Source organism: Suricata suricatta, chromosome 11 (assembly GCF_006229205.1).
Source record: "Suricata suricatta isolate VVHF042 chromosome 11, meerkat_22Aug2017_6uvM2_HiC, whole genome shotgun sequence".
NCBI classification, from domain to species: Eukaryota; Metazoa; Chordata; class Mammalia; order Carnivora; family Herpestidae; genus Suricata; species Suricata suricatta.
Genome location: NC_043710.1, coordinates 7,848,511 through 7,873,767, shown reverse-complemented (window position 1 = coordinate 7,873,767; position 25,257 = coordinate 7,848,511). Strand labels below are relative to the sequence as shown.

The following is a 25,257-nucleotide window of genomic DNA, read 5'->3' as shown; positions in this document are numbered from 1 at the left end:
TTGGTGCTATGATCTTTATTCAATTAAATGACCTTACAACTAAGAAACAGAAAACATGCTTTCAAGAAACTGGTAGCATAATCTCATCCCACTGCACTTTTTAAAAAGTATGTTAAATTGTAAAGCCGTTCAAAGCCAAGGGCCTAGGAGAAAGTATTTTCAACAAATCATTTTGTAAAGAAAAGAAAAAAAACTCTTGAGAGGAAAATTTGTGTATGCTTGGTATTAATACTGGCCCCTTTAAGGCTTAAGTCCTTGGCAGCATTTAGCCATTGAGATTGGAAAGCTTCGAGAATCAAATGCAACCTTCCCCTGGTCATAAGAGCACTCACTACATTTAAATTTTAGTTCTGGCACATGAAAGTCCTTCCCAAGGAAGAAAAATTTCTTTTGAAAACTTTCTGCTTCTGGATCCAGAACTTGGAAAAGTTCCTGATACGGGGTACTTTTGTCACTCGTTTTCAAAGTGATCTTTCTTTTTGTTATTTTTATTTATGGCTTAAGGTTTTCTGTACCTGAAAGAAGAGGGGTTTGAGCCAAAGTGCTGAATTTTTTTTTAAAAGAAAACTTTCAAAATAGTTTTTTCAAAATCCTAATTACACTGGTTAGTAAATAGGATCCGTGCACATTCGTTTTCAGCGAAGGCACTGTGAATGACACCCTGACTGACAAAAGCAGCTTTAAGGGGCTTGGGTGACCCCATGCATGGAAGCCACCCCCCTTATTACTCTGAACACGGGAAACTGAGCCAGGGTCCTGGCGGCAGACCGCCTGTTCGGAGCCCCCGGTAGAAGCTGTCGGCCCCTGGCCCCCAGACAACACGGAATTGCACTTCCCCGTCCCACGGAGGTCTCTCACCGGCCTCCGAGTCCCTCCTGCAACACTGTCCACCAGAGAGGTGATTCCAGGGCCACAACCCAGACCCACCGAGGCGATCCCTGACATAAAGCTAGGAATCTGAATGTTTTGAAACAAGCCTCCCAAATAAGTCTTCCACACTCCAACGTGGATGAGAGCCGTTACCCAAACCCCAGGACGTAACAGGACGCAAGGAGACTATTCAATGGCAGCAAATGGTCTCGTACAATGGACTTCTTGTCATTTTTTTAAAGATCACTTAAACAAATGGTTTTTACTTTCGTGACTGAAGCTTGTCTTCATTATGCCCTATTCCTTGACTAAAATTGTGTCAGATCTAAATGAAAGGCAGAAAGACGTAGCCCATGATGGTCCTTAGATGGGAGCCATCCTAAATCACCCTAAATTACATTTCAATAGTTCTGGGGGGCAGGAGAGTCCTATGAAGACTTCCATATAAATTATTAAAAAAAAAAACACTAGGAAAAAAGTAAAACTTTTATAAGCCAGGTAGAACACTGGATATGACCTACTAAGGAAACACACTGACAGTTAGGAAGGCAGTTTATTTGTTTGCCTAAAGCCTTTCACTTCATGTTAAGAGAAAAGAGAAAGAACAGATAAAGCAAAACAACTTTCATAGGCAAATTTACCAAGCATAAAGTAGGTGTTAATACATCAGCCTCCACGGAACAGACTTGCTGGTATACTGCTAAAATGTGGCAGGACTCCAAAGATGTTTACCATCATCTGTGATCATTAGATCATTCATGAAAGAACTGAAATTTTGATTCTATCATTTTTACCATAAAGACCTAATTCAAAGTATTTTTAAAAATGAAAAAACATTTTTTCCTGAAATGAAGTTTTCAGTAAAACTCTGAAAACCCCTTTTCATACATTAATAGGAAGGTGCCCCGCATAACCACCAGAACCCAGCGTGCTAACAATGGGTGTGCGGGAAGGCCGGCCAGGAGGGGCAGCGGGACTTCCCGACCGAGCTCCTCAACGCGCCCCCGGCCCACGCACTGAAGGCTGAGGGGCCTTAAGAGGGAAAAGACGTTCTTTGCAACCAGACTATAAATCTCCCCAGGACTATTTAAAGCCAGCAATGAGAATGTATCTTTTATTGGAAAAGATATAAACCATCGATTTACTGTAAAAATGGGCCAAAGAAAACTCATTAAGGATCCTCACTGAGAAAAACTTTATAAACATGTTCCAGAGGCATAATAAGTTAATAAAGACAAAAATAATAAGGCTTCCCCAGGGCCACTGAACCAAATTATTTAAGATCAAAACAGAAATTGTGACTTAAACAGTAATTAATCCTAAGACTTCACTAAATCACACACCATATATTTTTATTTTAAAAATTCGAATACTTTAGGGTTAAAATAAGTTTTAGACACATCATTCTTTTCTCATTAAAAGCACCGCTCTAGACAGTTATCTGGAAATCTATAAACACGTTTCTACAATGCAATAAAAGCCAAGTATCTCAACATCTGTAAGGTCTTTCGCTAATAAGTGTGAACCTCCAGGAAGATGAGGGGCCACCTGAAAATGCACCAATATTCCAAAGAGAAACTTTCAATGTAACAGTAAAAACTAAGCATCACTGATATGCAAGTAGACAGTTTTTAGAACAAGCTGGAACTTTCCTCAAATTTAATGGCAACTGAAAAAAAAGGAGCAACAACTTCAGGGCAAGATGGTATGTAAATATGAAAAAATATAAAATGCTTGGAATTCAGGACTTATAAAAATACTGCAGTGGTGAGGTGTTAAAATAGTAAAAAGAAACTTCCTTGATAAAGAGATTACGCGCGAGACCAGACTTCTTTCCGCCTTCCCGTCAGATGTCCCGCGTTCAGGATCTACACCTGCATTTTCCCCAAGCCTCCCACCGCCCCCCAAAACAAAATATATCTTAAGAATTGGAGCTCTCCGACCTGAATGTTTATATAAATACTTGCAGGCACGTTTTATGAAGTTTTAAAATGTACAATTCACCACTATAAATCAAAGGAAAAGGTAACTAATAGATAAAGTGTTTTTATCACACAATCAAAGTAAAGAAAGCTTCCTGGATACTTCTAGATACTGTCTGTACTGGGTGGGACTTGGGTCCTCACTGAGCCAAAGCTACTTTAAAGGTACTAGCCAGTCAAGTAAAGTTAAACAGAGGAAGATTCACTAAACAAAACTGACAATTTTAGCTTCGTTATTAGAAATATTAGTGCATAGGAAAAGACAAACCTATGTTTTAGATAAAGACCTGATTTTACTGCTAGGTCCCAAGAAACAGGACATCAACTAAATGCAGCCATGTTTGGTAATGTCTTTTCTCTAAAACTTAACAAAGTTCTGTTTTTATGCAGAACTCTTGAAAATAAGGCCTCTCAAATGATAACCATGAGTCATATATAATACATATATGCATACAAACCTACGAACAGTGAATCTGACCAAGGCACAAGTTCAAGTGACTTATCAGAGGTCACATGGTTCATTTAAACTCAAGCTTTTTTCTTAAAATCTCAAGCTCATTCCTTTTATTATGAGCCAGTCTGGCTTTTCAAGGCATGTTGGCCTCTTTTCTAGAAAGAAGCTACAGAAATGAAGGCAAAAATAAAATAAGAGTACATCCCAACAAAACCGTCAGCCTGTCAGGTAAAAGACTCTAAATTTCAGCATATGGTAGATAGGATACAATTTTTCTATACTATGTGGCAAGCAGCATTTTCTAATATCATAAGATTTTAAAAGTGTAATGGCAACATTTTCAGCCTTTTGTTCCGAAACTTTTGCAAGTTTTGTAAACTTTTTAAAAAGAGTAAGGTATAAAAAGAACTGACAGGTTTCACCCCCAAACAGCATCTCCCATGAGGTTATCCCCAATCCCCTCCCTATCATGTCCTCAGAAGCCTGGATTCAATCTTAAAAGGCACTAAGTGGCACGTGCAGAACTTAAAACCACATTTGCATGTTCTTCTTTCACCTTCTCCCCCATAAAGTGCACAAAGCAGAGAGTAATAAGGAAACAGACACAGGCTGGGATCTAGATCAGCAAGGAAAAGAAGCGCCTCCAACAGAAATGGAAGTACGTGTAAGAATTTGAAGCCACGGGAAAGGTCGCTCTGCGCATTTATCACTGCCGAGTCTCGGCACTTCCCGGATGATCCCAGATCTGCGTTCCTCTGGACCTGGACCTGTGGCCGTGGCAGAAACCCAGAAATCGGTAGGGGCTGGCTGCGTTCTTGTCGGATCCTCCGGTGAAGATGCTATTGAGCTTTTTTATCCGCAGGTGGCCTCCCAACAACCGCATCCCTCACAGCGGCCTGAGTGGAATTGCCCATATGGGAAGTAGCCTGCAAAAGTCCATTTATTCAAACGTGTAAGTTAATAAAACACAACACAGCATCGAGAGAGTAAGACTGAGGAGATGAACTTTCAAAAATCTCCGTCTACAGCACAGGTATGTTACAGAAAATGGGGAACTGAAAAGGCAGGTGCTGGGTGAGCGAGTGGCCGCAGGGGCCCCCAAGAGAGCCCGCTGAGCCCCCGCTCTGTTACTGCAAAGGGGCAGGCGGCTCTCCTGGCTTCCCACAAGCCTCTGCCTTCACCCGTCTATGCAAGCTACTTAGAAAAAGAAATCAATCAGTCTCAAGGGATCTGTAAACCTGGAAATCACATCAATGTCAAAAGTCACTGGCTTTTTGAAAGATTTGAAGCAAATGAGATGCCATTTCTTAGTAGAACTCAAAACAGAAAATTTTCAAAGCTCTTGATTTTCAGGAAAGCAAATTAACCTCGGATGGGGGAGAATCACACAGGAATTGTGTCTGAAAAGCATGTGGTTAGAAGTTTCCCATGAGAAACATGGTATGTCCAGGCTGAAACTTTGTTTGCATCAGAGGACAGTTTTTAGGCAAGAAAACAAAATATTAGGAGTAAATTTTACTATCCTAAAGAAGGATGATACAACATAACATCTATCAAAATAATAAATAAAAAGCCAGGGGGAAGTTGCTCATGCCTTCTTTCACTATGAAACTCTTTCAAAAGGAAATACTTTACAAGGAAAGCACAAACACCGTCCCTCGTGCACCCCGAGCCTCGCTGGCCGGCGCCACTCACCTGCTCTAACACGTAGGCGGCACCAGAGTCGATGGCCCCGCCCAGCTCCCGGTACTGCCCGGAGTACCTGATGTAGCCCCACGTGAGGAGCGCGATTAACAGCAGGCCAACCAGACAGTTGAACAGCTGGGCCACGACCTCGAGACCCACGAAGCCAGTGAGGCCTGAGGCAATGTACAGAGCCACGATGCCTGTGAAAAGCACCGCGGGGGTTCGGAAGGTGCTGAACACGTTCTTGCTGCCATTGTGTTTGCAGAAATTCTCATAGAGCTCCTTGATTTCCTCCTCTAGCTCCTGCTGGTAACGAAGACTAAAATCCTTCCCGCCCATCTTCTTGGTCTTCTTAAAATGGTCCAGAGCAAGTTGTTTGAATTCACAGTGCTTCTCCTCTAGAATGTCTGGAGACAAGTAAGGTTTCTCTCCTCCACAAACCTTAAAAGAATAAACACATAATGTGTTGAAGATCCCTTCGAAAACAGGTGCCCAACGAAACAAGTGAAAACAATGCAAAACAGCATTTTAAGAGGTTAGACATGAACTTTAAAATGATGACCAAGAGCAATAAAGTCTGGCTGCACCTCCTAAAAAGTGCACTTAAACAGCCGGGGTGACACTGATCAGTGACAGCAACGACACTGTAAGAAAGCCTTGGTGAGAAACGGTGACGACTGGAGGACCCCAATTACCCGGGAACCTGAGCACGGCCCTGCTGCGTCATCGCGCCAGGACACAGCAACAGGGTGACGTCTGGGCCTCTGAAGTCAGCACTGGGCCCGGGTGACAGACCTTTCAGAAGACACACGTGCCCGACATACCTCCTCCATGTTGTTGTAATAGACGTCTTTGGCAGAGGCTGCGGCTGCTAAATTGTTGGCCTCAGCAGTGGCCTTGTAAGAAAGGAAAGCAGAGACTATGAGTCCTTCCTCTTTTAACATTCCTCCACAACCTCCTCTCACCCTATCCCCATTCTGCCTTTCTTATGATCCTTCTGCCATTTTTTAGATTTCCATATAGCCCAATTTGTAAAACGAAATACAACTTTTCTTCCAAATTTTCTGCTCAAAAAAGTTCTTATATATTAAGTCTTATTGTAGAGTAAACCTCTGAAAATATCATTCCCTGTGCTTCAATTTTAAATGTTAAGAAACAGATGTGAAGGGGCACCTGGGTGGCTCAGTTGGTTAAGTGGCCGACTTCGGCTCAGGTCACGATCTCGCAGTTCGTGGGTTCAAGCCCCACATCGGGCTCTGTGCTGACAGCTCGAGCCTGGAGCCTGCTTTGGATTCTGTGTCTCCCTCTCTTTCTAACCCTCCCCCGCTCATGCTCTGTTTCTCTGTCTCAATAAATAAAACATTAAAAGAAAAAAAAGAAACATATTTAGTCAAAAAAGAAGGGTAAAATTTGTCTTTACATGAATCCCAAGCTCTAACTTCCTTTGTGAAAATATTTTGGGGGCACCTGGATAGCTCCGTTGATTGTCTGACTCTCTCTCTCCCCCTCCCTCCCTCCCTCCAACATTAAAAAAAAAAAAGAAACATTTGGCAATAAATTACCTTATGTTCCACACATGAAAGTCAGAAATTATATGTTTTAGTGAAATAACATCTTAAAAAACCAAAATATTGAAACTAAAGCTCACTGAAAACAAAAAACCTGACTAAGAAAGTAGGTCAGGGTTTCCCAGGCCGCAGACAGCAGGAAAGCAGTCTGTCCGAGACGAGAGGGCCCGCTCTGCGGGCGTGAGAAAGCCGCGCTCTCGGCGGTGCTCTGGGGGAGGCCCAGGCTCGTGCTGCCGGAACTGTACTGCGTGAACATGCACAAAAAACCCAGAAGGATCTTCACACCGCCGAAAACTGTGCTCCAAACTCACACAGCTCAGCCTAACAGGCAAGGAGAGTGACAGCACTCTTCTCCGAGGCTGCGGTTTCTCACATGTGGGTCACCAGTAACCAGACAGGACCACTTAAGATGTCAAAGAAGCGCTCACCTGAAGCATGGATTTGGGGTGAGGCAGATCTTCTCCTTGGTAGATTTTAATATACGCCTTAGGAAACAAACATAAAAGCAACAGTGAAACGTGTCATTCTGCCACATTCAATCATTCTTTAAGTTTTTAAAAGCGACCATAAACTGCATTTTCCTAAAGACCTAGATCAACACCCAGGAATTAGCAAAAACACCACACACCTCTGAGTGCATGTTAGCGTATTTTTAGTTAACTGAAAATGTTCTCAAGCAGCACGAGCCGGCCAAGGCTAGGACTCCCACCGGATTCCCCATGCACACTGGCCTCACCACTGCCTGTGGGCACCGTGACCATCCGCCTTGAGGTAGTCGTGTCACGTCTAGGTGCCGTCTCCTCCTACTCACAGCAACTTCCTAACCACCTCCTGTCCACACCATCTTCCTTGAGGAACAATCTTCCTTTAGCCACAGTAATTGCTCCTCTAAGAAAGTGCAAAGAACATCCATTTGGTTCTTAGACCGATATTGCCACCCAGTGGCCCACTCCTGGAAGGACACCAAAGGCTCTGAAAATGCCTCTCACCATCTCCCCCCGTGAAACTTTCCCCTAAGCTTTAAAATAGTGAAATTCAAGTTAGTTTACAGCCTAGATCAGTTTTACCAAAAGTCAAATATTTTGATAATTAAAACCCATATTTACCTTAAAATACTCCAAGAGCCCCCGACAGGTGACTTTTGAGCCATTGATCTCCTTTTCCATTAAATTAGCTGGATTCAAAACAAATGGTATCAGGGTCTGCAACTGCTCTTTGAACTCGCTGGCAATATCTGTTCATGAGACCATGAAGAAGGAAACAATAAGCAAAGCAGATTCACTCAACCAAGCAGAGCATAAATGTGATCTTCATAGTCTGCTTTAATATCTGTCAGTTGAAAGTGAAGGGAGGGATCTCACTGTGTCTGACACTCTGCTTGTGACCCGATGGCTGATGGACCTTTGTCTACAGGTACTTTTACTGTCTCCTTCCCTCCCTCCTCAGGATTAAGTGGGGTTTTTTTCATTTATTTTTATTTATGGGGGGAGGCGGAGAAGGCGGGAAGGGGCAGAGAGAGTGGGAGAGAGGAAGAATCCCAAGCAGGCACTGAACTCCATGCTGAGTCCAGACCAGGGCTCAATCTCACGGACCTAGGCCAAAATCAAGAGTCAGACACTTATCCACCTTGAGCCACCCAGAAAAGGATTTTCTAAAATAAGACTTTAGAAGCACTTCATAAAATCAAAGGTGAATGAATTCAACCACATTAAAACTAAGGCACCATTAAAAAAAAAAAAAAGACACAAGATGGAAGAATACATGTGCAACACATAACCAGCAAAGACTTCCTATCTTAATACACATTTGGGATCTATCATTGCAGAGAAAGACAAACCCCATCTAGAACTGAACAAAAGGCATAAGTAGGAATTGCAGAGGAAAGGAAATATGAATGAAAAGATATTCAATTCCATTAGCAACCAGAAAAATGCAATTTAAGACCATAATGACATACTATTCTATATCAGCAATTTGGCAAAAACTAGAAGTCTGAAAATACCAAGCATTGCCAAGGACACGGATCAGTGGGAACTTATTTATACACTGATGAAGGGAGCATAAATTGGAACCATCAGTTTGGAAAATAATTTGGCATTATCTAGTTGAGGGGAAAATATACAAGTTCCAACGTCCAGTAAACTTGCTTCCAAAGCACATAGCCTTAGGAGACTCCCATTTATTCAAATATGCCAGATTGTCATGGCAGCACTGTTCAGAATAGCAAGAAACTGGAAAAGCTCACATTTGTATTGAGAATAAACTGTTATATTCACAGAAGGCACAATTCTATACAATGAAAGTGAATGAACTATGACTACATGCAATAATATAGATAACCTCAGAAATAAACCACTCAGTGAAATGCAAGGTGGCCACATACTATTTTTAGTAAGTCAAAATTAAAGAAACTTAGCAACAGACTAAGTGATTCAAACACAGCTATATATATATTTTTTTAATTCAAGGGTAGAATAAGCAAAACTTAGAATAGTGGTTATTTCTGTGGGGAGGCAGGGAGCTGGGACAGGGAGGAAGCACAGATACAGAAAACTGCACTGGTAATGTTCTAGACAAGAATAGACAAAGGCAAGCTACAGCCCGTGGGGCCAAATACAGCCTGCAGACTGTAATCGTAAATAAAGTTTTATTGAAACACAACCATGTCTTCATTTATGCATTGTCTACGGCTGCTTTCTTGCTACAACACAAAGCCTACAATATTTATTATCTGGTCCATTTCAGAAAACAACCTGCCAATTCTGGTTTTAGGTATTAAGTTGGGTAGTAGGTTCATGATGTTCATTATGTGATGTATTAACCCTTATGTATATAATTTCTATATATTCTTTTATATAAGTAATACCACTACATTCTTTTTAATGCCTCATAGTACACTTAAAAATTTAATGTGGCATATTATTCTAATTTGCTTTCCTTCCTGTTATTGGTAGTTAGGCCAAACTTTCTTCCATATGGTCCCTTGGCTGATTTTCCTCTCCCCTTCTAGAGGCCTGTATCTTAGAACACAGTCACTCTTCACAAACTAAATATGCTATCCTTATGTGTACTAAATTCTCCAGTTTGTTTGCCTTTTTTCAATATGCATAAAATGACTAGGTATTCAAATCCACACCATTTTTCTTTGGCAATTTCTTTTATTCCTTCTAATTTTAAAGAGTCCTTTCCCAATGGCACAAAAACAGACACTCAGATCAATTGAAAAGAATAGAAAACCCAGAAATGGACCCACAAATAAATGGCCAACTAATCTTTGACAAAGTAGGAAAGAATAGCCAATGGAAAAAAGTCTCTTGAGCAAACAGTGCTGGGAAAACTGGACGGCGACATGCAGAAAAATGAACCAGGACCACTTTCTTATACCACACACAAAAATAAACTCAAATGGAAGAAAGACCTAACATAAGACAGGAAGCCATTAAAATCCTAGAAGAGAAAGCAGGCAAAAGTTGACCTCGGCCACAGCAACTTCTTACCCACGTCTTCAGAGGCAAGGGAAACCAAAGCAAAAATGAAACTATCGGGACCATATCAAAATGAAAAGCTCCTGCACAGTGAAGGAAACAATCAGCAAAACTAAAAGGCAACCGATGGAATGGGAGAAGATATTTGCAAATGACATATTGGATAAAGGGTTAGTATCCAAAATCTGGAAACAACTTATCAAACTCAGCACCCAAAAAAAATAATCCAGGGAAGAAATGGGCAAAAGACATGAACAGACATTTCTCCAAAGAAAACACCCAGATGGCCAACCAATGCATGAAAAAATGCTCAATGTCACTCATCATCAGGGAAATACAAGTCAAAACCACAGTGAGACACCACCTCACACCCGACAGAACGGCTGACATTTACACCTCAGGCAACCACAGATGCCGGCGAGGATGCGGAGAGAGAGGACCTCTTCTGTACGGCTGGGGGGAATGCAAACCGGTGCCACCACTCGGGAAAACAGTATGGAGACGCTTCAGAAAATTAAAAATAGAACCACCCTACAACCCAAGTATTTACCCGAGGGATACAAGTGTGCTGTTTCAAAGGGGCACACGCACCCCAATGTTTAGAGCAGCGCTATCGACAATAGCCAAATTATGGAAAGAGCTTAAGTGTCCATCGACGGATGAATGGATAAAGAAGATGCGGTACATAAACACAATGGAGTATTACTTGGCCATTAAAAAGAATGAAATTTCCCAGTTGCAACTATGTGGCTGGAACTGAAGGGTATTATGCTAAGTGAATTTAGTCAGAGAAAGACAAATATCATAGGACTTCATTCATATGAGGACGTTAAGATACTAAACAGATGAACATAGGTAAGGGCAGCAAAAAAAAATATAAAAACAGGGAGGGGAACAAAACATACGAAACTCTTAAATATAGAGTACAAACAGAAGGTTGCTGGAGGGGTTTTGGGAGCGGGGGTGGGTTAAATGGGTAAAGGGCATTAAGGAATGTACTCCTGAAATCATTGTTGTACTATATGCTGACTTGGATGTAAATTAAACATTAAATTTTAAAAAAAAAAGAGTCCTTCCCCAATTCCAGAGTTCTAATAAAATTAAATTTTCCCAATGCTTTAATTTTTATACCTTAACTTTGTAATCTATCTAGAATTTATTCATGCCTCATAAATTGAAATCTACATGGCACTTCTCTGTAAATAATAATAGGGTCTTATTTCCACCAATTCACATCCCATCTTAAATAACTGATCAATTATAAAATCTCTTGACATCAAAAAAATGTTTAGGTTTATAAATCTGTCCTACCAAAAAGTAAATTGGTACCAAACTCCCATCCAAATACTCTTCTTTCTATATCCTCCTCAGGATGGCGCCAAAGTATGGCCTATGCAGACGTAAAAAAGGGCTCGACACCCATATTACACATTGATTAGTGGCTTCATGTATGATAAAGGTGACATTTCAACTGGTGAGGCGAAACTGGACTATTCAATAAATACTTTTGGAACAAATGAGCAGCCATTCAGAAAATCAGATGAATCTAAACTGGATCATACATTATAACATGAAAGATGAAACTGCAAAATTTCAAGAAAAAAATGGGGCAAATCCTTTATGACTTGGAGTGAAAAAAGCATAAAACTGTACGTATACTATGCTATTCTGTGCATACGGTATTCATATCTGCTTGCACGTGCTAAAGAAAACTCTGGAAGCCCATAAAAATGGAGAAGAGACTTCACTGAATATTTTTTAATCCTTTTTGGGATTTTAAACATGTGAATGTATCAATATTAAAAAAAAAAAACAAACCCTTTTTACAAGGTTTCAACTTTTATCATATTAAAGACTAAGAGCTCCGAAAATATCTCACTCAAGGAACTGGCACAATCCAGTTACCAGAGACGGTTCTCAAACCCAGTTTTACCAGATTTAAAGACCCTCTAGCATTAATGCTTCTTGGAAGGTTGTATCAAAATACTGGTTTTAGACTCAGAGCAACCAGGATGGTCTCCGGACACTCTCGAAATCTCACGCTGTCACAACCAACCGTGCCCTCCAAACTCTTCGGTTTTGTTTCTAACGAAACAACTCAGCGGTGAGGCACCTTGGTGGCTCAGGCCTCGATTTCAGCTCAGGTCATGATCCCAGAGTCATGGATCAAGCCCTGAGTCGGGTTCCATGCTGAGCATGAGGCCTTCCTAAGATATTCTTTCTTTCTTTCTCTCTCTTTCTCCCTACCGCTATCACCTGCTCATGTTCTCTCTCTAAAATACATTAAAAAAAGAAAACAAAGCAAAAACCTCAGTGGTTACTGCATTAAGTCTCTCTGCTCTAGAAAATACAAAGACGAGAGTTTTCACTATGGCGGTGACACAGTCATCTGTGTCTGGTGAAGGGGTCTCAAAAGTGAGCTCATGTAGCTGAGAGGAAGCAGCAGGTAAGCAGCGATTAAGCCAAAACTAAGATCGTGTTTGCCAAGTGTTCACCTCTGAATAAATGGTCATTCTTTAAAAAAAGGAAGGAAGGAAGGAAGGAAGAAAGGAAGGAAGGGAGGGAGGGAGGGAGGGAGGGAGGGAGGAAACAAACAGGGGCACCTGGGTGGCTCAGTCAGTTAAGCAGCAGACTTCCACTCAGGTCATGATCTCACAGTTCATGAGTTCGAGCCCCGTGTCGGGCTCTGTGCTGACAGCTCAGAACCTGGAGCCTGCTTCGGATTCCGTGTCTCCCTCTCTCTGCCCCTTCCCCACTCATGCTCTGTCTCTCTCTCTCTCTCAAAAATGGTTAAACATTTTTAAAAAACCTAAAAATAAATAAAAACAAAACAATTAAAATAATCTCTGAAGTATTTAGGGGAAGATTTGCAGAAAAACCTTCAGAATGTAGCTCTTATTAAATTTAAATGTTCTACAGTGATTACATTAAGATCCTTCTAGTGGTGCCTGGGTGGCTCAGTCAGTTAAGCGTCCGACTCCGGCTCAGGTCATGATCTCGCAGTCTGTGGGTTCGAGCCCCATGTTGGTCTCTGTGCTGACCGCTCAGGGCCTAGAGCCCGCTTCAGTTTCTGTCTCCCTCTCTCTGCCCCTCCCCAGCTCATGTTCTATCTGTCTCTCTCAAAAATAAAAAATAAACATTAAAAAAATAAAAAAATAAAAAAATAAAAAAACAGATCCTCCTATGGAGAGTCCTAACTGCTCTCAAGTAAATGTCTTCTCCAGGTTACATGGGGCTCCAGGATCTCAAGCCAGTCACTGCACAAGGGTATACTTGAGAAAAGACAGCATCTAGGCATTTCCTTTAACTCTGGAAAGTACATCAGCTCTATTTACAGATCCCCCACAATAAAGTGTATGTGGTTCTCAATTAAGCACTTGCCAAATAATCCAAGTCACCAACTATTTGCAATTTAGCATCCAATTTATGCTTCACTCAAACTCCTTCAATACCCTGTTTACAAGGGCGGACTAGAAACATCCTGTTAACATATAGCAAAAATGAATTTTTTATTTTTCAAATATTTTCTTAAAAACATAATTATAAACATACATTTTAAAATAAATAGTATCGTACAACATATGCTACTGTGCAATCTTTTTACGTTTGTTAACATGTCACAGGCGTCTATGTAAATACGTACAGGTGCATGCATCTCCCTTAACCTTTAAAAGACTTTAAGGAACTTTTTAAAATAAGCTTTTAAAAATGCAGATGTGCTGGGGCGCCTGGGTGGCTTAGTCAGCTAAGCATCCGTCCGGCACTTGATCTTGGCTCAGGTCATGATCTCACAGTTCGTGGGATCAAGCCCTGCATCAGGTTCTGCACAGTCAGCCCAATGTTTGGGATTCTTTCTCTCCCTCGCTCTCACTGCCCCTCCTGTACTCGCCCTCTATCTCTCAAAATAAATTTAAAAAATAGTTTTAAAAGTGCAGATGCACCATAATTTCACCAACTCCTCAAAAACACCCATTTGTTTCTAATTGTTCCCTACAGTAATATATATCCTTGTCCACACATTTTTATCTATTTAGTTGAAATTCTGGGCCAAATTTTGATACTGACACACAAAGACAATCTGTACCAATAAATCTGCATTTTCTTAATTATTTTGCTGCTACACATTTTTTTATGAGTATATACTGACCATTTGCACTTCTTCGTTTGGGACTTGCCTTTTTACGTTAAACAGAGAAAGATTTTAATCCCAAAAATGTATCTTTAAGTTCAATGGTACATGAGCGAGGGAACCAAATAATACAGAATTATGAGGCTAAAGGTTACTTATACAGAATTTGTTCCCTATTTTATAAATATATGAAAATTAGCACACTGATTAGTGATAAGCTATTCATAATTTTTAAATACGTACAGGATTGAACAGTATCCCATCAAAATGCATATCCTCCTGGAATCTCAGAATATAACCTTACTTGTAAAGTCCAGACATACCCAGTTGAGATCGTACTGCATTAGGGACCCAAATCTGGCATCCTTCAAAGAAGAGAGAACACACGGAGACATACAGAAAGAAGGCAGCCGTGTGTGACGGAGACCAGAGGGACACAGCTACACGCCACGGGTGCCCAGGCTCACCAGCAGAGCCCAGAAGCTAGGAGAGAAGCACGGGACAGATTCCCGCTCAGAGCTTCCAGAAGGAATCAATGCTGACATTGTGATTTTGGAATTCTGGTCTCCTGAACTGAGAGGGCAGTAAACCTGTGTTGTCCTACGCCACCCAGTCTGTGGTACTTTGTTACAGAAGTCCTAGGAAAGATAGAACACACAGACCCAACAGTGATACAAAACTTCAAAAATCTGGGCTACAAAACAGTTAAAAAAATTTTTTTTTCCTATTTCCTGGAATAACATAATAAATGTGATGAATTCAAAAAAGATTTTTTTTTTTAATGTTTATTTTTTGAGACAGAGAGAAACAGAGCATGAGGAGAGGAGGGGCAGAGAGAGAGGGAGGCACAAAATCTGAACCAGGCTCCAAGCTCTGAGCTGTCAGCACAGAGCCTGATGCAGGGCTTGAACTCAGACCACGAGTTCATGACCTGAGCTGAAGTCAGCCGTTTAACCAACTGAGCCACCCAAGCGCCCCTAAAAATGACGACTTTTAAAAAGAACATTTCAAAATATTAAAATGCGTGAAAATACAGAGGAATGTCATTCCATATGTTCATACCCGATACCCTGAGACCGCCCTGAGGCAAACCCACCCCTGCTCGGCATCCTCATTTAGGAATCCCCCGGGCACCTCCCCGCCCAGTGAGGAACAAACCAGAGTTCAGGTTTGGTAAAGGTAGGTCTAAGAGAGTATTAGCCCCTAAAGGCACACATCACCTGCACACTCAACCTTCTCTGTGTGCTCCACTCAGAAAAGTACCTGTTACTGCTTTTCAAGTAAAAGGTTCTGGCTCCAAACGCAGATTTCTGAATTGCCACCTAATAGGCTCTGAAGTCTCCTGCACAGGAAAGCTGCCGGCCACATGAAAATATCACACAGGGACAAACAGAAGATAATGCCTCTCAAACTCAGTTTCTTTTGCAATATTAAGACCAGCTAGAAAGTAAATCTTAAGTTCAACAAGTATATCAATGTTCTTGGATCAAATAAGTTCAAAAAATTAAAAATGATGCATTTTGTGTTTAATATGAGGCTATGAAAAAACTTCCACTGCCAAAGTTCTCCCGGTAACTAAACATTATATACCCTCTAAATTATTTCCCCAGGGCGCCTGGGTGGCTCAGTTGGTTAAGCATCCGACTCTTGATTTTGGCTCAGGTCATGATCTCAGGGTTCATGAGATGGAGCCTCACGTAGGGCTCTGCACTAATTCTCTCTCCCCTTCCCTCTCTACCCGTCCCCTGCGTGCACTCTCTCAAAATAAATAATAAACATTTAAAAACAAAAAACGAGGGCACCTGGTGGCTCAGTTGGTTAAGCGTCCAGCTCAGGTAGTGATCTTGTGATTCATGAGTTCAAGCCCCATATCGGGCTCTGTGCTGACAGTTCAGGGCCTGGAGCCTGCTTCGGCTTCTGTCTCTCCCACTCTCTCTGACCCTCTCCCGCTCACACTGTCTCTCTCTCAATGTTAAAATTTTTAATAAAAAATCAGTACTTTTCCCAAAATAACAGAGGAACTTCTATTTTAGCACAATATGGCTCTGAGGCAAAAAGATTTTAGATGTGAATCTTATTAGCTGAGTACTCTGAGCAAGTTACTTAACTTTCCTAAGCCAGTTTCTTCATCCATAAAATGAAGGAGATACCGTGCGCATATGGAACCCCGGGGAGCACCAAGTGTGAAAGGGAACTCCCGCAGCACTGGTGCTATGGTCTGAATGTCTGCGCGCCTCTCAGGTTTGGGATGTTGAAATCCTAACCTCTAAAGACAGCATTAGCTTGGGGGGAGGGTGTCGCGTTCGAAGGGTGGAGCCCTTGTGAACAGGACTACTGTGCGTGTCCTGGAGGCCCCCCCAGAGCTCGCCAGCCTTCCACCACATGAAGGACGGACCAGAAGCCTGGGAGCAGGAAGAGAGGCCCCACCTGACTGCGCTGGCACTCTGACCTTGGTCCTCCACCCTCTAGAACTATGAGAAATAAATTTGTTGTTCATAAGCTGCCCGGCGTAGGGCATTTTGTTGGGGCGGCCCACACAGACTGACGGCGGGGAACGCGGCTGAGCCTCTAAAACTGGCAGCTCTCTCTATTCCTGCTTTACCGGAACCTGAGAGGTTCAGACATGTTTATAAACAAAAGCGCTCATTTGACACCTGTGTAAATGGAGGGCTATTAAATGAGTCAAAGTCTTGAATAAGGAAAAAAACAAGATCATGGAATCCAAGAGTCCTGACTCTAACTCTCCAAGCTGCCGCCTAGTCAACACTTCCTGACAGCTGCACGTGAGCCAGAGTCCGGTTTTGCCGTGATCACGCAGAGGATGAAAACAAACCGCCCTGCGATGCATCACTACCATCCTGTGGGAACTGAACCTTACCTGGGAAGTATTAGCTGACCCACGTTTAGTCTTCCTTTATTTTAGCACTGTTCTCTCTTGCAGACCAGTAATTACAACACATCTCTCAGAAAGACATTAATCAGTATCACCACCACCATTTCAGATGGAAAAATTAAGGTACACGCCGATGGTCACAGTACGGCAGATGCCAAAACTAAAGTAGACGGTAGCTCCCATTCTTCCTAAGAGAACACACTATTCCTCTGAAGCATTCCCTGGGCTCATAACTGACATTTTCCGGTCCCTGTCTCATTCCAGAGCTCAGAGCATATGTCTAGAATAACATGACTCGTGACACACCTTTCAATTTCCCATCAAAGTCAGGGCTTGTGGCCACCTGGAGCCCTGGATGCGGCAGGAGAAAGCAGGTGACATTGGAGAAGCACGAGTGAATGTGATTTCGGACATTCTGAATTTCTTCATGCTGATGCTCCTTCACCTGTCAAGGAAGACCGATAATTTACAAAAGCCCATTTGTGTTTCTGCACTAGGAAGCACTGGTACCGGGCAAAGGAGACAAGATATCCCAACTCGGATGCATCATAGCAGCCTGTGTTTTGTTCAATGAGGAAACTCAGAACACTAGAAGCAATAAATGCAAACATTTGATTAACCATGGGCATGACTCCTATAGCTACCTAAGAACAGGTACTAAAGACTTTCTTAAAAAGAGAGTATTGTTGGGTTGCCTGGGTGGCTCAGTCGGTTGAGCATCTGACTCTGGCTCAGGTCATGATCTCACCACTCGTGGGTTCGAGCCCCGCATCAGGCTCTGTGCTGACAGCCGAGAGCCTGGAGCCTGTTTCAGATTCTGTGTCTCCCCCTCTCTCTGCCCCTCCCCTGCTCATGCTCTGTCTCTGTTTCTCAATAATAAATTAATGTTTAAAAAAAACTTTTTTGATAGTATTGCACAATACTGAGGAAGTACAAGGGAAGGCCTGCTTGTGGGCAGGAGGAAGATTTAACCAGCTAGTAGCGACAGACAGAGGACGCCTGTATTGTAATTTTGGAGAACAGGCTAAGCCAGTTCATATCCACCCCAAAACAAGCAAGAATTGTGAATAAGAACAACAGAACGAAAAGTTCTGAATATTACATTCTAAATGCACAAGGAGAACCTGGTGTAAAATGTGAAATGTAAATCATAATCAAAGCCTGCGCTTTTGCCAGAGTCCTTCTCTGAAATCTCTCTGCATTACATACCCAGGCTCTTACACAAACACTATTGGTGTGCCGATGTTTCTAAGTATTTAACACACCTAAATTTTCTATAAATCTATTTTAAATACAACAGCTAAAGGCAAATGAAAAAGTTATCAAAGCATGTCGGTTAAAGAAAAAAACAAACATGTAGGTAATTCCTTAGAAGTTCGTTTCTACTTACCTGTAGACGCTTATCCAAAAAGGACATTCCTCCCTGTAGTCCGTAGTTGTATTCATAAGGGAAACTCCAGTCTCGAACCAAAAACATCAGTGTCTATTTAGGAAAAGAGCACAGCATATCACAAGGCTGCATAAATGCATTTTCAAAATAACAATTGAAATACTTCTTTGCATAATGCCAACTTGTTCAAAGGGGGCAAGAAAATTTCTTCTGTAAAGTCTGAGAAACATTATAAACACCAGAAGGACACGCATAAGCCAAATGTGAGGGGCGCCTGGGTGGCTCAGTCGGTTGGACATCCAACTCTTGATTTTGGCTCAGGTCATGATCTCAAGGTTTGTGAAATCAAGCCCCACGTCAGGCTCTGTGCTGACAGCTAGCTCAAAGCCTGGAGCCTGCTTCAGATTCTATACCTTCCTCTCTCTCTGACCCTCCCCTCCTCACGCTGTCTCTCTTCGTCTCTCAAAAATAAAGAAAAAACATTAAAAATTTTTTTTAATTTTTTTAAAGAAAGGAAAGCTAAATTAAGTAATAATACTTAAAGCTCCTCTAATCTCATACGGTTACTACGCATTCTCATCCTCATGAAGTGATTAACTAAAGCAGGGGCCAGAAAGTGTTTTCATAAAGGACCTAAGAGTAAGTATTTTAGACTGCTGTAATAAGCAGCAGCTGTGGACAAGTGACTGTAGCTATGTTCCAATAAACCTTTATCTAAAATTCACATGTCAGTGTTCACAGCTAACATACATGTCATGAAATATGATTCCTCTTCTGATTTCAATCATTTAATAATATAAAAACTATTCCTAACTGACAGGTCATATAAAAACAGGCAGCTAGCCTGCTCTGGCCTGTGGCCTGCACGTGGCTGATCTCTGAACTGAAACAACGGCGAGTTACAGTATAGTTAACATCCTACCTGGAAGGGTTTTTGGAAAATTTCATCCATTGCCAGACGACCATATTCCGTGAAGAGCTTTAAAAAAGAGAAGTTAATGGTTTGTTAGGCAAAATTATTTAAAATATTTCTATGGCTCTTCTTTAGCAAAGAACTCATGTAACAGACTCAATGAATACTATTTATACGAGACCAAAGTTCTACAGCTTCAAAAGCTAAGAGAGCCACGAAGCTTACAAGAATGTGTTGTTCCTGTCTCACACCCTGTATTCCAATCCGTCAGCAAAGCCAGAATCCGACCGCTCACGTGTGGCTTGGAATAGTACACAGCTTCCTCGCCGCCCTCCCCGCCTCACCCCTGCTCCCAACCCCCCACCCCCACAGCTATTCTCCATACAGCGGCCACGGTGGGTCTGCTTTGGGAAGGTCAGGCAGATCACATCATGCCTCTGCTTAAAAGCCTCCGGCCTAACCGTTAACAGCCAGCCCCTTACAGTGAGAGCTGGCTGCACTGGCCCTCCTGGCTCCTCCTCAAGTACACTGGGCACACTGCTGCCTCAGCGCCTTTGTTCTGACTCCTTCCATCTGTAATGTTCTACCCCCAAATAAGTGCACCATCAGCTCCCTCACTTTTTACAGTTTTACTCAAATGGCTCCTTCTCAAAGCAGCCTTGCAGACCATCTACTTAAGAGGATTACAGGGGCGCCTGGGTGGCTCAGTGGGTTGGGCGTCCGGCTTCGGCTCAGGTCATGATCTTGCAGCTCGTGGGTTCGAGCCCCGCATCAGGCTCTGTGCTGACAGCTAGCTCAGAGCCTGGAGCCTGTTTCAGATTCTGTGTCTCCCTCTCTCTCTGACCCTCCCTGCTCATGCTGTCTCTCTCTGTCTCTCAAAAATAAAAAAAATTTAAAAAATTTAAAAAAAGAGGATTACAAATTTCCCCACAATTCTTCCTACCCTTCCTTAACCTATCTCACTATGTGACACACTACACCTTCACTTACTTTGCCGGTGCCTCCCCTCACTACTAGCATATAAACCCCAGGAGGCAGGAACGTTGGCCTGGTCTGTGCACTGTCCCTCTAGCAACAAGACGACTATGGGGCCGGGAGCACATATACCAGGCAAATGACCAACGGACAATTCTCTGCGGTCAGTGTTCACACGTCCATTCATCTCCATGTCCTTATGACGGCTTGCACTAAAAGTGCAAGCAAAATGGGGTTACCTGGGTGGCTCAGTCAGTTAAGCCTCCAACTCTTGACTTCAGCTGTGGTCATGATCTCACAGTTTGTAAGATCGAGCCCTACGTCAGGCTCTGCACTGACAGCAGGGAGCCTGCTGGGGATTTTCTTTCTCCTTCTGTCTCTGCCCCTCCCCTGCTCACATTCTCTTTCTCTCTCTCAAAATAAATAAACTTTAAAAAACGTATAACAAAATGAAGTTTAGAAGTTATAAACTCACAGGACAAAGATGAGAAATGATATGGCAGCAAAGCAGAGTTATCAAAAATACTCTGGAAGGAAAACAGACAAATGAAAACTATCTCAAGTGTTGGCTTTCTCTGCCATAAGTTGTCTGTGACAGGCAGGGGCCAACAAGAAACAGATTTTCTGAGCAGAATCCCTGAAAGGCTCAGAAAGGAGCAGTACCAGTCACCATGAAGGAGGGGTGAGGGAACGGGCTAACAACTAAAGAAACAGCTGAAAGTCTTTGGAGAGAGCACCCTTCGGAGCTCACTCACAGATCCCACTTCCTCCCTGCGCTCCAAACCCTCTTCCTGCCACAGAAGATGGAAGTATACTATCTGGAGGGGATAAACTAGAAAGAATTGAGACTTTGATACCAAACTCAGCCAAGGGGAGTAAGTCCCCTACCTCACCGGAAACAGGCACCTAAGTCAAGGTCTACGTACTGAACAGTGAAGACTCCTTAGCCTCTCACTCTGCTGGGGCCACAGTAAGCTTGTCCCCACTCAGGCAGGGGTTTAAAGACCTCTGCTCTGGGGGAACTGATAGCCCAAGAACAGTCTGCAAATATAGACATTCAGGGGCTGCAACAAAATATCCACGTAATCTTGCTCAGTCACCTCACTGTGATCCAGACCAGTGCACAGGGCTCACCCTCTTACCAAAGGTCCCAGCTCATCTTAAATGCACACGGCCAAGGACACCAGCCCTTTGAGACATGCTTCTAAAAGGAAAGACAAAAACTCGAGTCCTTCAATTCTAGAACATCATCTTATAGTATTTCTTTTATCACTTCTTTCTCTCCATTTTCTGTTATCTTTTACTAAAATGCCTGTCATTATTAACAGGTGCAACCTCTCCTGAACTGATGCTCAATGTTTCCTTTTCTTGCTGTGCCCTCCTGTTGCCCCTCTCCTCCACCTCTCCCTTTCTTCTCTTCTTCCCTCTTTTCCCTCCTCTCTCCTCCCCACCCCCCCTCCACCCACCATGCTTCTCTCTCTGCTTCACTCCCTCCCTCTGGTCTGATTTCTGCTCTGTTCTTTCATTCAACCTGTCAGTGAGATTTTCTCCAATTTGGCATCTAACTCCTTCTCTACAAAAGTTTCCTTTTTTGCTGTCATAGCTTTAATTTCCAGGAGCTTTTGTTTTCTGAATGTTGCTTCTTAACAACATCCAGTTTTTTCTTGGTTGCAACAGCTGCAACATCTTATCTTTGTGAGGATATGTGTTTAAAAGAATGAAGAAAAAGCCCACACTAAGGTACATTACCATGAAAATTCATGCCAAGAATAAGAAGATCTTAAAAGCTTCAGAGAGAAAAAGGTCACATACAAAGGATCAGGAATCAGATGGTGTGGGACTTCAGCAGCAACACTGGAAGCTGGAAGGCAATGAAGCAATGCCTTCAATTCTAAAAGCAAATTATTTCTATCCTATCATTAATTCTAGGATAAAATTAAAATATTTTCAGACTTACAAGAACTCAAAAAAGTTATCTGCTATGCATCCATTCTATCCTTTCTCAGAAAAGCTAGTGGAGAATGTCTAGAATTAAGGAGAGAATAAACAACAACAAAGGAGTGAATAAACAAATAAAAGGTTAAATAAGATCCAACTGCAAAAGGAATTGAAAAAAAATTCCCAGGCCCTGATTTCAAGCTATACTAAGTCAAGCTATATTACTGTTTTGTAATCAAAATTGTATGGTATTGGTATAAAAACACACACAGAGATCAATGGAACAGAACAGCATTCTGATCTCCCAGAAATAAACCCACATATTAACTTTATGACAGAGAAGCCAAGAATAATACAATGAGGAAAAGACAAGTCTCTTCAACAAATAGTGCTGGAAAAACTGGACAGCCCCATGCAAAAGAATGAAACTGGACCACCATGTAACACTGTACACAAAAATTAACTCAAAACGGATCAAAGACTTTAAACATGACCCCTGAACCCACAACACTCTTAGAAGAAACCATAGGTGGCAAGCTGCTTGCCACCAGCCTCGACAGTTCTTCTGGGTCTGGCCACCAAAGCAAAGGCAGCCAAAGCCAAAACAAACAAGCAGGATGACATCACACTAAAAAACTGCACAGGAACCAGGAAAAGATTAACAAAATGAAAAAGCAACCTACCAAATGAGAGAGAATAGCTTAAAATCATGATTCAGGAAAGGGGTTAATAACCAAAGGGCACCAGCGTGGCTCAGACAGTTAAGTGTCTGACTCTCAAGTGAGGCCCAGGTCCCGATCTCCCGGTTCATGGGTTTTTTAACAGCTTGGGATTCTCTCTCCCCCACCTCCACCCCGCCCACTCCCCCTTGGTCCCTCCCCCCCCACCACACATTCTCTCAAAATAAATAGAAATAAACATTTAAGGGGCCCCTGGGTGGCTCAGGTCATGATCTCATGGTTTGGGAGTTCAAGCTCGGCCCTGGGTTCTCTGCGGTCAGCCCAGAGCCACTTCGGATCCTCTCTCTCTCTCTCTCTCTCTCTCTCTCTCTCTCTGTCCTTCCCCCACTAGTGTACAGCGATATGCTCTCAAAAATAAATAAACATTAAATGTTTATAAAAGAAACATTTTTTAAAAATTAAAAATTTTAATAAAAAAGAATTCATGTAACTCAACAGCCAAAATAACAAAAACAAAAAAACACACCCACAAAAAAAGTACAATCCAATTAAAAAATGGGCAAAGGATGTATACATTTTTCCAAAGAGACACTGATAGACAGTAAGTGAAATTAAAATGAAAAATGACAAACGAAACTTCTATATGAGCTTGAAATTCCACTTCTGGGTACTCATCTGAAGAAAACAAAACCAGTAACTCAAAAAGACACATGCCACATGCACCCCCCGGGCAATGCAGCTTTAGTGACAACAGCCAAGCTATGGAAGGATGTCCCACCATGCTTGAATGGATGCAAAAAATGTGCAAACTTCAGTGGAGTATTATTCATCATAAAAAAGAAGGCAATCTTGCTGTCTCCAACAATATGGATGGGCCTTGTAGGCACTGTACTAAGTTTTACTAAGAGAAAGACAAACACCAGGTGATCTCACTTATATGTGGAAGCTGGGGGAAAAATTTTAAAAACAAACAAGCATATGGATACAGAGGTGGAGTGAGGGTAAAGGAAAGAAAGTGAAGGGGTTAACAAGTAGAAACTTCCAGGGGCACCTGGCTGGCTCAGCTGGTAGAGCACACGACTCTTGATCTAAGGGTTTACGTGTCCCATTTCATCTGTCAGTCATGCCTTTCACCGCAGAAATGGTAACGTTTCATTAGGCGGTGTTATTACCTGAACACCCATTCCTGTCCTCGACCTCAGGCTTATACACACCATGTTCATCTACCTAAAATCCAAAAAATTTTGAATTCCAAAACACAGTCTCAAAGGATTTGCGTAAGGCTTGTAGTCATATCTTCTATAAGGATATATATGTGCTTACAAAGAAAAGAAACAGAAAGGATATACTCACACATGATCTATGGTGAAGGGGGACTTCAATCTATCCAAGGTGTCCAGTTTTTTGCAAGAACATCATTTTTTTTAGATCATCGTTCCTAATCTCCTAAGAAATACACTGAACTTTTAAAACTACAGAAACTTCTACAGTGACAGATATCATATTACTAATTTGTAGAGAGAGCTAACAGGGCCTTCACAGAGGTCATCACGTTAGACGAGGTCATCAGGGTGGGCCCCTAAGCCAAAATGATTGCTGTCCTTATGAGAAAAGTAACACAGACACGGGGAAGAATGCAGTGTGAAGACGAGACAGAGGGAAGACAAAGGCAGAGACTGACGGCCTAGGAAGCCCGGGAATGCCCAGGACGGCCGGCAAACCACCAGAAGCGAGGATGAGGCAAGATCGGACTCCCCTCAGCGGGCTCGGAGAGGGCATGGCCCGGGCTCCAGACTCGGGAGCAGTGAGACAAGTGTGTGCGGCGTGAGCCCCCTCGCACATCACCCGCGCCTACTCGTTTACGGCCTCTCACTGACCGGACGACACAACCCGTAAAGAATCATGGCCACCTCAAACATCACCGTGTCTACACCACTGGGTCCACTGCCTCACACAGGCAGGCGTTCAGAATCGTGTGCGGAAGGGAAGAGTCTAGAAAGGAATCAGTGTCAGGGGAAAAGGTGTCAAACTCCAGTTCTGACAGGAACGTTTAAGAACAACAGCTCTCAACCACAGGGTCGTGGCTCGTGGCACTGGTGCACAAACACCAGTTCTCAAGCTCAGCCAAGGCTGAGGAATTCGTTTCTTTGCTTTTCACAGGACTGTCAGAACGAACTCCAGGTGATCCCCATAATCAACGACACCCTCATTCCTTTGTATGCTGATGTGTTTTCTGGAATGTCAATGGGACAGGTGGATTAGAAAGACATGCCAAGAATTGCATTCCACTCTGG

General features: G+C 42.5%; 1 protein-coding gene across 3 annotated transcripts in view; it reads right to left on the bottom strand.

Annotated features, from left to right (window-relative positions):
- ATL3 (atlastin GTPase 3) overlaps positions 1–25,257 on the bottom strand; it is a 48,939-nt gene continuing 23,682 nt past the window's right edge. For all 3 annotated transcript variants that reach the window (XM_029956468.1, XM_029956467.1, XM_029956466.1), the window contains exons 6-13: positions 19,380–19,436; positions 18,458–18,550; positions 17,374–17,512; positions 7,667–7,794; positions 6,989–7,045; positions 5,817–5,888; positions 5,002–5,433; positions 1–4,232 (exon numbers count right to left, since the gene is read on the bottom strand). In XM_029956468.1, the coding sequence (XP_029812328.1) occupies positions 4,146–4,232; positions 5,002–5,433; positions 5,817–5,888; positions 6,989–7,045; positions 7,667–7,794; positions 17,374–17,512; positions 18,458–18,550; positions 19,380–19,436 (1,065 nt within the window). In that variant the 3' untranslated portion in view covers positions 1–4,145. The remainder of the gene's footprint in view (positions 4,233–5,001; positions 5,434–5,816; positions 5,889–6,988; positions 7,046–7,666; positions 7,795–17,373; positions 17,513–18,457; positions 18,551–19,379; positions 19,437–25,257) is intronic.